Raw genomic sequence first — 13,113 nt, forward strand, 5'->3', positions numbered from 1 at the left:
CATTTTGGTCCTTTTTTATAGCAGCACTGAGATGGGGCACTAAGACCAAAGGCCAAGTGATGGCGATGGCGTCCTTGGACGAAACGAAAGGGACTAGCAGCTTAGTGCGGTGGACGACGGGGTGTGGACAAGCCGAGGAACCACTTGGAAAGACAATCTGCCATTCTGCCGCGAGGCCGACGCTAATTCGTATCGTATGCCCGTCCGTTGGAGCTAATGTAGATGGCGAGCTTCGGGAATGGAGACTTAAGGTAAGGTCAGAAGAAGGGGTTAGGTTAGAGCCCAAGTAGACAGAGAAGGGAAAGGGACGGGGACGATCTCAAAGCTCTTGCATGGCCGACATGATTGATTGAAAATGCGGGTTCAAGGAGAGACTTGACAGCTGGTGGGGCATCTGGAGGACTGAACGTTAGTGGGAGCAGAGCCGATTGCCCTTGAGGGAGGATAGGATGGGATGGGACGAAGGATTCAAAGAATGCAATTGGGGGTTTGGACTTTGGAGACTTGGGACTAAGAAATCGGGGGACTGGGATGCTGGGAAGGGAACCAGCAGCAAGCCAGCCAAGCGAGGCTCCGCCGGATTGGATTTGCTGGAGATGGATATGCTGGGGATGACGATGTTGGAACCGTGGCATATGGAGACGGCGGACCTGATGCTGACTGGCGGGCGGCCACCTTGGGCCAAGGCATAAGATGAGGCAGACGACAGCTGGGCCACTGCCACTACAGCTGAGGTCAAGAATGACCACTTGGCACGCGCGAGCTAGAGTGAATTGGTTATCTTGTTGCCTTGTAATGTTAGTGGGCATGTCATTATCGTGTACGGTAGTATGAATCACAACGGAGGGAGTCGTGGTACGGAGGAAAAGCATCGGGCTGCGTGGCCCCTTGTTCTGATGGAGAATGTCGAGCGCGTGTTTCCGAGCCGATACCGTTCCAAAGACCCAGGTTCCCAGCTTGCGAGCCATCGATATTGGAGATGGAAGCCGTCAAAGTCACAGGTTTGTCTTCGTTCGCTCGCAGCATCCGACTGCGCCGTGTCATTGCCCCAGCCCTGAGCGGGACGGAAAGGAAGGCCGTTCGAGGATCCAACTTGGGCGCAACCAGAGATGAAGGGAAAAGTGGATGCGCGTGTTTCAGCAAGATGCTGGACTCTCCACAGTAGCACGCGTCGAGGAAGCCAAGAAGCGGGCAACAGCTGTGCGCTGCGTTGATCAAGAACCTCTGATCATTTCCTGCTTCGTGACGCAGAGTGAAGTCAAGCTTCGATCAAGCTTTGGTGGTGGGCTGGAGCGGAATGATTGGATGACACCGCCTCGGCGGGGCGGGCGAGCTTTTTCGCTTTTCCTTCCCTCGGTACGTACCGTACCTGCTCGCAAGGAAGTCAGGATCCAAGACCCAGGAAGGACACCAAGCCCAAAAGACCCTAGCGCAGCTGAAGTCTGAACGGTGGACCCCGAGACCTCAGCAACCTCCAGGATTGCCTGAGGCCACGACGATGTCCTCCGTCATGGGAGGTTGGCCGTTATGGAGCAAGACTACGCACGCATTTGCCCATGGTGGTCCCATTCAGCCGACGTTTGATTCGGTTTGGACGGTCGGTCTGCGAGGTTGAAGGGTTTCCTTGTCACGACAAGCTGCCAATGTGCAATATCCCCACAACCGAGAGACAATCGGGTCCGCGGTTTCGATCCTCGGAGAGCATGGCCATGTTGCATCAATCACGAGCCAGATGGCTGCGAGATGCAGAGCACAGCACCGCACCTCTGCACCATTTGATACCACGGTAGCAAAGACGACGGACGTCGACCAGAGCTCAACGACTAGGCAGACCGCGACGCACCCGATTCGACGGCAGCAGAGTTGAGCAGCGGTGGCAACTCTCTCTTTGGACTGCTTCATATGCCATCCCAACCTTGATTGGCAATCATAGCTGGTCAGCCGCAAGTCAAGTCACGGGCAACAGGCGAGGCGGCGGAGGCAAGGCGAGCTTTCCCCAGTCGGCGACTGATGAAGCGCACTAGGTAGATGCATTCCTGCATTCCTACCACTTCCTTCCCCTCAGCCTGACATGACAGGATCGTGATGGCGGCAGCAGGGACTCCGAGGTCGAGTCCTAACGAGGTTCCCAAAGGCCAAAAAAGACACAAAAAGCCTGTAAGCGCCCCTGCTGCAAACAACGTCATTGCTGGGGCGTCCGGGCTTTGCTTTTTCTTCATGTTGTGTACGGTGACCCGAGGGAAGCGTCTTCATTGGAGGCGGCTATTGAGTTGGTGGTGGTGTGGGCGGGCAGGCGGTTTAGTGCGTCCAGTTTGCGTGTGTACTCTGTATGTGTATCGCGTATGTTACCGCGGACGGGCAGTGAGAGAGACCGACAGAGCAATGGGGGTGAGCAGGTGATGTGTGTGCGTGTAATCGGTCTGTGTCTCTGTCTGCAGAGCGGTACGGTATCGTACCGCACCGCACCGCACCGTAGCGAAGCGAAGCGCAGCGGCGCCCGCGGCGGACCATCTGACGGCCGGGGAATGACACGGAGGATCGCGAACAGCCAGCAGGCAAGCGGCGGCGCTAGTGTACTAGGTATGTATCCAAGGCACCTAACCTAGGCACGGCTAGCTGCACGCAGCCCCAGCGTTGGATTGGGGCAAGGCCGCACGCCTCGACAGATGGGATCTTCAGGGTCTTTCTGCTGTTCCCAGGCTCCCAGGCAGCGAACGCCCACCCCCAGACCGAGAAGCGCAAACAAGGCGAAGTGGCTGGTTTGAGCCCAAGGCACTTTGCATGATTAGTGACTGATGTGATGCCATTGTTGTCTCGATGGTGCATGTGGCCATTGGCCCGGCGGTGGTTCAAGTATGTTCAAGTATCTTTTTCGCCACCACACAGGACAGGTTGTGAGCCCGGGAATGGCTTCAACGAGGAGGGGGTGAGTTGATGATGACACGAGTTGGGGTTGAGATTGGAAATGGGGAAGGATGGGATGGGGACGGAGACGGGAATGGGATGGGGTGGCATGTCCTCAGATGCTCCGTAACGCAGTGCATGAAGACATCGCCAACTCGTCGTTGTTGATGCAAGTCATCGTCACTTTACTTACTAAACACACCGCTAATTTCGCAGAAGCAGGTGAGGTCAGTAATGGGCAGAAAAAGACAGCAGTGGAAGGCACGACGAATCGTTGCAGAAAGTCAACATGGCAACTAGCAAGTAAGTTACAGGTAGGCACGCAGTAAGTAAACAACGCAACGGGGTCCTCTCTCCCCAATCGGCAGGCACGCCCGCGCCGGTAATGTGCGCGCAAAGCAACCACGGGCAGAATCGCGGACGGGAGTGAGGAGCACAATGGAGGCAGCACTTTGCGAGTGGGTGTCGTGGTTCGTCGTTAGAATTAGCATCCCGGCTGCGGTGACGTCGGTGGCTGCAGGTGTGGAGCAAAGCGGGGATAAAGATCCAGCGGTATTCCCAGTCTCAATCGGCGACCGCAAACGTCATTGTGCCATGACCGTCCTAGGACCTGGTGCTACGCCAGGTTTTTGTACCTAGCGGCGCGGTTGTTGGTGGTGTTGGTGTTGGTGTTGACAGTGGTAGTGGTGGTGGTGGTGCATTGGAGGAAGGTGTTGCCCTGTAACCTAGGTCCTGCACCTACCTAAGGTACCTAAGATAGCTAGACGCTGATTCGTCCAAAGGCTCTTGTACCCGCTACTTGGACGCGATACTCTGCAGATACAGACACACCATTAGCTTTTGGGCAAGGCCGCCGGTTGTGCAACAGCCAAAGAGGAATGCAACAGCCTGATGTGGTTAAAGTGAAGGCATGCCTAGGTATGAACAGACACCCTACAACTACACTACTCGGCTGCGATGCTTCAATGTGATGCGATGCACGAGGTGCCAAACCTTGTTCAAAGTCCCCTAAAGGACCATCTCTCATGGCGGATACTCTCCACCGAAAAACCGCAGGCCATGGGGGAGGCAGAAAGTGAGAAGTTACCAAGTAAATAGTCACCTACCTGGTATGCGATACGATACGGCGCAGGCATCCTCTTTCCTTTTGCCGAAGTTTCATGTTCCCTGCGCACGCATTTCATCTCATCAAACTCGGAGGAGGGAGAAAAAAAAAAAAGACATTTTTCGGTTTCTATTTTCGCATCTCTCCTCCACTCCCGTCTCCACCTTTCTCGAAACACAAGATCTGCCGCAGGCCCGCTCGACACAGATGCCATCTGCTTTAACTTTTCCAAACCCGCCTTTTGCTGAACTTCAGCGCCTTCAGCTCCCATTTCTCGTCCGGCATCTTCCAAGTTCCGCCCCCTACAAGCAGCAGCTGCATGCTGCACCCATCCCTCCCCGCAGGGGTTGGGCAGTGAGCCGAGTGTCTCTTGCGGAAGCGTACCCGTGTCTTTCTGTCGAATGTCGCCCCGTCTCTTGAGATGAAAATTGCAGTGTATCCGGGACTGCTCTCCAAAGTAAAAGCAGATACCTTACGTGCGGGAGAATAGGGGTGAGGCATGTTCATGTTCCTGACCACCCGCACCCGCACACCCGCACCCGCACACCCGCACCTTGCACCCGCAACACGGCAACAATTGCCCTGCAGAAAGGGGCGTGCGGTTTGCGGCGTGTTAGCCGTGCCGATGTCGACCTGTCCCTACCTTACCTCTCGTGCTTGCCTTTCCTTCCACCTGATGGCAAGGTATGGAACCGATGCTATTCGTACCTTCTTTGGCCCTATCGCGGTACCGACACTAGCGCGTCCCTTCCTCCCTTCCCTCCCCTACCTTACCTACCTAGTCAATTAGTGAAGGAACCTTACCCCCGCTAAGGTAGACCTTACTTTTCTCAGTCAGTGATGAGAAGGAGATGCAGTAGCACACTGCACACCCTCTCCTGCTTGCTTTCCATACCTGACCAAACCAAAACATGGCATTCTGGTAGATGCCCATCTTCACCCGCCGGGAAATACCATCATCGTCAGGAGGCCCGACATCACCACACGCACTCACACACACTGGCTACTCACACACTCACACACTCTCACGGAACGGACGCCAGCCGTCCTGCACTGCCTCCTCTCCTTCGTCGTTGCACCCTCACTATCATTCTCCCTCGTTTACGTCTACCCCTCCAAGAGTTTTGCGTTTTTGACAGATGCTACTCAAACACGACCACGAGATGCGCACACACCCCCTTTCATTGAACCAGTCAGTCTCTGAGGAGGAGATTCCCTCCCTCATGTTGCATCCTCGTTGTCCAATCCGCACCTGTCAAAGTCTCGACACTTGACTCCTCCGTTCTCTTGCAAGTCGCGACCCCCGAGTCAAACGCAACGCTCCCCGGCGTCCGAGGGCGGCTTGCGGGCACACACTCGCAAACAAACCGCTGTCGCTGCTGCCGCTGTGACCGCCCAGGGCACCTGTGGCCCGCTGAACTGGACCTCTGCACCTTACCCATCACTGGCTGATGTGCCCCCGGCCGACAGCTGGGTATTGGCATCCTCCACCACCACTCATTCGCATCAGATAACACAGCATCCCAGCACACAGCAGCAACACGCGCACACACACTCTCTCTCTCGATCCTTGTTCCTGAAAGGCCTCACCCTCCGTCCACCACCACAGCTTCGGCCCTGGTTTCTCTCGACGGCCCAATCCTGCGCATGCCATCCCTAACACTTGCTGCGATACGCCGTACTGCACCACCACACCCACCCGCCCTGCCCTGCCCTGGCTTGCAGCTGTTGCATCCGCATCTGCGCCGCAACCATCAACCACAAAGTCCGTCTCAGTGGCACATAGACCAGGGCACCTACAGATACCATCACCGAAAAGACCCTGAAAGCCATCGTCGCGACCCCTCACTCGCCACCACAAAACTGCCGGACTGCTACCCATCGGACAGCCATTCTGCACCCACATTCGTCGTCAAGCCCTTCAAGGGCTGACAGGCAGCTATTCAGAACACACCAACCATCGTGCCCAATCGCCGAGCCCTATCGTGCGCCAACAGAGCGAACGACCTCCTCCCGCCCCCGGTCCTTGTCAGTCCCCGCGGCGCCGGCCCCTTCACCGCTCAAATCAGACAACGGGCCCGTAGCCGGCATTGCGCAAACGGACGGGGACAAGCCATCAAGGTTCTTTGCCGTTGGCCCTGTCAGAGAGTGTTTTCGTACCGGACCCTGACGAACCACGTCGTCGCCCACACGCTATCCTCACCTCTCTCGCCTCTGTTCGTGAATCGCCACCACGTCCCGTGCGACATTTTCAAGAAAGATGGCTAGCCAACCTTGTTCACCACCACCAAGCCACCTATTGGCTGCACGACAAGAGGGGATCCCTCAGCCAAGTTAGCTGGCATCATCATCATCATCATCATCATCACCACCACCTCAAACCTGATGAACCCAAGTAGCACAGGAATGTAGACTCAACTTGAAGCAGTTTGTCCTGGCTCCAGCCGGGGGCAGTGGAGGGGCCTCGGAACCCTTGGCCGAGATGAGATCAATATAGCCTCGACAAACGGAGGGACACCCAATCAGGAAGGCCCGTAAACAAACGTCACATGTTCGGCCCGCGGGTGTCTGCTACACCATGCAAATGAAGGCCCTGAGCAGCGACACGAGATCCAACAGCGTTTCCAATCAATAGCCAATGGGCTGCAGCTGCGTGCAGTGAAGAGATTCAGGCCCACGGCTGCTGGCGAAAGGGCCGAACAGCCTCGGACGCGAGGTGCTCGGGTCCGTCGTTCGAGAGGCGCATCGTAGGATGCTTGGCTTTGGTAGACATGATTATGCCGTTGTTTGTGATTTGGCAAGTGACACTGCTCTGGCCACAGGCTCCTTGTTCTTTGGAGGCTCGATGGCGACGGTTTCGCTACGCATTGCTTGCCGTGATTCGGGCAACATGGCCTGACTTCTCGCGCTCTAGAAACACCATGTAGTTGCCCTCATCCGCTGCCTTCGTATCACCACCTCACGATGATGTAGACAAGCGGAGGCTCCGACCCAACAACCGCCCTGCGAGCGGCCAGAAACAACAACACAATCACAAACCAGACCGTACACCCACCATCATTGTGGCATTGGACCGTATCCAGCTAGCAATGTCTCAATGTGCAAGAACGCCTCACCAAGATCTCAACGCCCTCAGGAAAACTCAAACCCTAAAGTGACATTCGGTCTTCCCTTCAGTGGGCTTGTCACCACCACTACCATCGCCGGTCAAGGTCCAACCCAGTGACATGCCTGTCTCGCAATGCCATCCCACACGACGATTTCAAATCATGGGTGAATGAGGCTTGCTTCGAAGACGATCCGAAGCGAGATCCGATGTCTCGAGAACCACAACAGCCGTTCTCGGTGTTAAACATGGCGTGAGAGAGAGCAAACGTCTTTTTTTTTTTTTTTTTTTTTTTTTTTTTGGTCCAGTCGCCGGTTCAGTGCAAGCGTACTCGCTGCCATTGCTAGCCGCGATCTCGAGGTCGGGAGATCGGAGTGCCCACGCGAGATAGATCTCGGTCCGTCTCTGTGTGTGTCGGTCTCGGCTCTCGAAGCCTTGCGCTGTCCTGCTTCCGGTCGAATGCCACCATCACACACTCGGGGCCACGCGGTACCATGGGCCCCGACTCTCTGTCGACCGCAAACAAGGCGGCGGTCGAGAAAGAGCCAGAGACAGAGATAGGCAGGAGGGGGGGCGTTGAAACGGGAATACCAGGAGGAGTGAGTTGTGAGAGGGGAAAAACAAGAGACGGGTGATGATGATCATCATCGAGGATCGCGCCAGCTCACTCATGCGACAAGAACCCACGCAAGCAGCCACCACGATGATGGTGCATGACGACAAAATCTCAACGTCGCACAAGGCGCCGCGCGCAAGGCGAGACATAAGGCGAACCTGGACGGGGTCTAAGACATTTGTCAGGGGCAGGGAGGGAAACGGCTACTTGATCGTGTTGCACAGACACGGAGCGAGAACGGGATAGTGGTGGTGGTGGTGTGCACGAGAATGAGACACAGCCATCATGTTTGGACAACTTTTCCTTTGGATTCAGGATATTAAGCTACGTGGACGAGCGTGTCGTCGAAAGGCTGATGCTACCTATCGCGAGCCTCTTCCGAGCCGAGTCGAATGCAGCTCAGGTCGGGAGACTTCGAAAACAAGACTTCCAATCCCCCATTCCTTTCTAATCCCAAAGGCAGCCCTCTAGCTGAAGAATTCCATTCCCTCTTCCGTCCTCGGGAACTCCGTTTTTTTCCCATGCCTCGATATCCGAGACCATAAGTACCAAAAGAAAATAGAAGACGGTTGTCGCGTCCAAGTGATTGTTTTTGTATAGTACGCATGCCGGCCTTGATATCAAAGCTGCATCGACTGCATTGTACATGTTCCGCGAAGAACATAATTCGAGTGTGTCCGAGAAAAGAAAGCGACTTGGCGCGCATAGTGGTATAATAAACATGTAGACATTAAACAAAGGTCGTCAGGTCGTGAAGAATCGAATGCAACGAGAAAACGAGGCGATCCACAAGGCTCACTTACAGATCGTGCACGGGACGGGCCCAGCCGATCGGTTGAGACTGCTCGAGACAGCAGTCACTGAAGTGTTGTTGTGTGTCGTCGGATGAGGGTGTGAAGCCGAAGCCGTCTTCATCCCTCGATGAAAGATGTCGAATCGCGATGATATCCTTTTCCCACGCCATGCCAGTCCAAACGCCGGAAAGGAAACCCTGGTGAAACCCCGAAACCGGAACGCTTCTCACACATGCTATACGTGCGGTGCGCCTGGACGGCCTTTGCCAAGCGACTCGAGAAGCTCGTGGGGTGGGATCTTGCGCATGCCGCCGCCCCGATCGTACATCGACGTAGGTGCAGGCGTGTAACCCTCCCGCTTCTTACGCAGACGGTCGAGCGCCATTCCAGCAATGACCATGAGGAAGATGAGAGCAAGGGAGATACCGAGTCCGATGAGGACGACGAAGCCTAGAGCTAGGTGGCCAGCTACGACATAGTCAGCATTGTTTCAGAGTCAGTGTCATAGAGAATTAGCTTACCTTTGTCGGTGAAGAAGTCCTCGTTCTCGGTGAAGATCCTTGCAATCGATCCAGCAGTGTTTCCGTTGTGGATGGTGAGGGCGAATGGCTTGAACGCTGTACCGTTGAAAGTCACCGCCGACGCCGTACCGTATCCAGGAACGCCAATGGATCCCGTGATCATCAGCACTTGGTTTGAGTCCAGAATGCTGGTGCTATCGTGGTTCTCGGTCAGGGAGAAGACCTGGAGGCTGTTGACGACGGTACCGGGGTCGAGGGTTACTCCGGCGGCGTGCCAGGTAGAGCCGTCGTACTTCATCAGGTAGATGGAACCGTTCGACGCGGTTCCAGATACCCAAAGCTGGCTGCGGTCGCTGGATCCAGCAGTCAAAGCCTCGACGGGACCAGGGAGTTGGTCTTCTCCGGGGTAACCAGACCATGCTTGACGGTCGGGGCTGTACATGGCGAGCATCGTGGAAGACGTGCCGTTGAGGGTGAAGTTACCACCAGCGACGAGCTGAGACTTGCTTGTCCAGATGAGGGCGTGACCGGTGCCCTGAAGGTTAACTCCGGGGCGGTTCCATCCCGCAAGGGAGGTGTCGTAGTAGCAAACACCCGGGCAGCCAAGAGCTCCGGCCGACTCGAAGGAGCCAGCGACGTAGACGTCGCCAGAGTCAGGGCGGACCTTGATATCAGTCACCGTACCGTTTCCTCCACTGATGCCAGGGGGCTGCGTGCTGTTGAAGGAAGCCGTTTGGAGGTTGACGGAGATGATGCCGCGGACGGCAGCATTGTTGACGGTGCCATGAACGTCTCCGCCAGCAAACAGCATGTCACCAGTGACGGCCAGGGCAATGAAGGTCGAGTTATCCTGGATCTGAGAGCCGAGGCCACTGATGGTATTAGAGTTGGAACCATCGATGAGAACAAGGTTGTTGACAGTGGAGCCATTGGCGCCTTCGGCAGTGAAATGTCCTCCAAGAATGGTAATGTTACGACCATTGTCGGTGTAGAAGGCACCAGTGACCACGCCAGTAATGTTGCCACTGGAAACCGAGTCGCGCTTGCTTACAGAGCTGGTGCTCGTGGCAGAAGACTGGATCTTGATGGGGAACTGACCAAACTTCTCGGACAGAGAAACAGCTCCGTTGGCAGCGATGGTAGCAGAGGTCATTGATCCCGCGTAGATAGATCCTCCACCAGGAAGATCGAGGATACCCGTGGTCAAGATACCGCTGAAGGCCGGGACGGGGCCACTGAGGTTCTGCAGCCAGTTCTTTTGAGAAGGAACCCAGACGGCGAAGCCAGAGACTGTGATGGCCTTGTCATCTCCGAATGCATTGATCTCAGTGAAATCGCCAGTGAACGTGACGACCGACTCAGGCTGGTCCTCACTCGTAATGTTGACAAGCATCGGGACGACATGGTAGACCTTGCCATTAACGCCAGCACCGAGGGCAGTCCAGGTGTTGGCTGAGGTGTCGTAGACGCCGACATTGTTGAGGCCGGTGACCGCATTGTCTTGGGTGTTGGAGAACTGTCCACCGACGTAGAGCTGAGTGCCGTTCAACTTCATGGACATGACCTCTCCGTTGAGGCCACCGTCAAGTGCCATGGTCGCCTCGCTGGCAGTGTTGATACCAATGACATTGCGCGCATCCTTGGACGTGAAGTTGCCGCCAACGATAACCAAGTCACCGGAGGTTGCCAGGCTGGTAACCGCAGATCCTGCAGCAAATGAGGAACCAAGCTGGTTGATCTGGGAGCTCTTAAAATCGGTGTTGACGGTGGCCGACTTGGGGTCAAAGTCAAACAAGCCATTCAGGCCTCCAGTGGAGTTGATCAAAGTGAAGCCAACCCTCTGAGCAACAATGGTCATCTCTTCGAGCGACTGGCCAGCCAAGGGGGTTAAGGTGATGCTGGGTCTGAACCCATCCGCAGTGCTTGCGTCAATGGGTCCGAAGTAGATTTGGTCGTACTTGTCAAAGTTGTTGGTCTGGTAGAGGGAAGTCGTGAACTTGTTTGAGCCGGTAGACGACATGATGCCAGTGATGTTGACTTGGCCTCGGGTCTGGCAAGTTCCATCCTGGATGCAGCCCGGGGTGTACAAGTTGACCGAGTAATTGCCTGACTCCTTCAGATCCGGGAGGAAAGTGACTGAGGCAGAACTGGCTGAAATTGTGCCAGAAAGCTTAGCGGTCAGGTACTGAGAGCTGCTCTGCTGCGACGGCGAGATCGACCACGGTCCGGAAGTGGTGGCCGTAGACTTAGTGTCGCTGTCAGAGCAGGACGGGGCGTTGAAGTCGTTGATGGCATACGAGTTGATGTCATCCTCAAAGAGCTGGATGCCGTTCAAGCCACCGCCAGCGCCGTAGAAGGCAGAGATGTCGATCCTGAATTGGTTCATGCCAACCACGTTGACGAAGTGGAAGTCGGTGTAGGTGACATTCTTGTCGTCGGTGAGAGGGCACTCACTCGTGCAAGAGACGTTCTTGCCACTAGCAGGATCAAGGTAGGTCATGTTAAGAATGCCTCCGAGGGGGAAGGCAGTGAAGCGGAAAGTTTTGGTCCCGCGACCGTCCTGATGGGTATTCCAGAGTCTGAGCTTGGTGGGCTGGAAACCAAAGCCGAAGGTGGCCTGCCAGAAACCCTGCGCGCCATCTTTGAGAAGCCAAGTGTTGCCAGAGCCGTCGGCACCACTCGTCTTGCAGATGATGTTGCGAGGATCGCTGAATCCGGTGGTGGTGGAGCTCTCAGCTGTGGTGATGTTGGCAGTGGAGATATTGATGATTTGGCCATCGGGAGTGCTGGGAGTGCTGGTGTTTCCCAAGCCAGTGAAGCTGCCTCCAAAGACAACATGACCATTGGATGCCTTGGTAATAGAGGTGACGGGACCGTTGAAGCCGGCAAAGGGCAGGTTTGTCCATCCATCGGTGCCGACCCATGCGATAGCGTTTGTTGAGTTAGCAGCGCGGAAGTTACCTCCAACATAGACTGTGTTGGTGGCCTGGTCGCAGAGAAGGGCGTTAACCTGACCTGAAAGACCAGCCAAAGGTGTGATCTCAGTCGTGTTGGGGTTGAACATGGCGACACCCTGCGACTGTGTACCATTCAGGCTCGTGAAATTACCGCCAATTACCACTCCTTGCATCTCTCCGTTTTCGAGCGTGAATGTGCACATGTCGTGAATCGAAGCATCCGAGGAAACAATCGAAGCGAAAGCGCCATTGGGCAGCTGTGCAAGCAGCGACTCGCTGCCGTTAGTGTTGTAAGGCTTCTCATTTTGCTCCTCAAACTGATAGAGGGAGATGCCACTAAAGTCGCCAGCCACACCTATTCTGCCGAGTTGCGAAAGGTCCAGGTTGGCTTCGGGGACTGATGTGAATTGAATCGCAGTTGCCAAAGATGGGGCAAGAGCAGCCATTGCCAGAAGATGCGGGCTGTGGCGACGGCGGCGCGCCGAAGGACGCCTGTCAAGAGGTAAACGCATCGTGGCTGCTGCTCTGTTGTGGTGTTTGGATTTTGCGAATATTCGATATTGAAAGTTTCGGGTCGGGGATTTTTGATGCCGTCGAATTGAATCGTCTTTCGCGTCGCATTTGCAGATGAAGTCTACTTTTTAGGCCCTGGCCATCGCATGAATGAATCTCTTCGATTTTTCGATCGGTCGGGTCGGTTCGCTGAGGCGCGTCAAAAATCGGGGAGCGAAATTAAACGGAAAGTCGTCGAGTCGGAAGGTGAGGATTTGACGAATAATGGAGATAAAAAACGAGCGTGAGGTGTCGGGTTCGAAGAGCGGGGAAAAAAAGAAGATACTCTGTCGCCTGGTTCTGTCGTACAAAAAAATACTGTTAGATCTTGTTTGCTGCCATTTGAGGGCAACGACAAGGTGGTGACGAGCGCTCCTCTTCCCCTTTGCCCTTTGTCTGCGAAGTGTTTGTTGTTTGTTGGCAGTGGTGGAGAGAGGAGAGAGGCTGAGCGCCAGGCAAGATGGAGTTGGAATGGAAGGCATGGGCCCACCTGCACCTGCGCTAGGGAAATTGGTGGTCAAGCTGGGTTGCACCTACCTCCTATCAAAGCACTGACAG

General features: G+C 55.3%; 1 protein-coding gene across 1 annotated transcript; it reads right to left on the reverse strand.

The window, feature by feature from the left end:
• Positions 1–8,760: 8,760 nt before the first annotated feature.
• Positions 8,761–12,449, reverse strand: COL26b_008166 (uncharacterized protein; the record flags this gene model as incomplete). The annotated part of the gene is made up of 2 exons (XM_053180933.1): positions 8,761–8,993; positions 9,047–12,449. The coding sequence occupies 2 exons, from the start codon at positions 12,447–12,449 to the stop codon at positions 8,761–8,763; spliced, it is 3,636 nt and encodes a 1,211-aa protein (XP_053035069.1).
• Between the last annotated feature and the right edge of the window lie 664 nt (positions 12,450–13,113).

This window comes from Colletotrichum chrysophilum, assembly GCF_026319265.1.
Source record: "Colletotrichum chrysophilum strain AFK26 chromosome Unknown scaffold_70, whole genome shotgun sequence".
Taxonomy (NCBI): domain Eukaryota; kingdom Fungi; phylum Ascomycota; class Sordariomycetes; order Glomerellales; family Glomerellaceae; genus Colletotrichum; species Colletotrichum chrysophilum.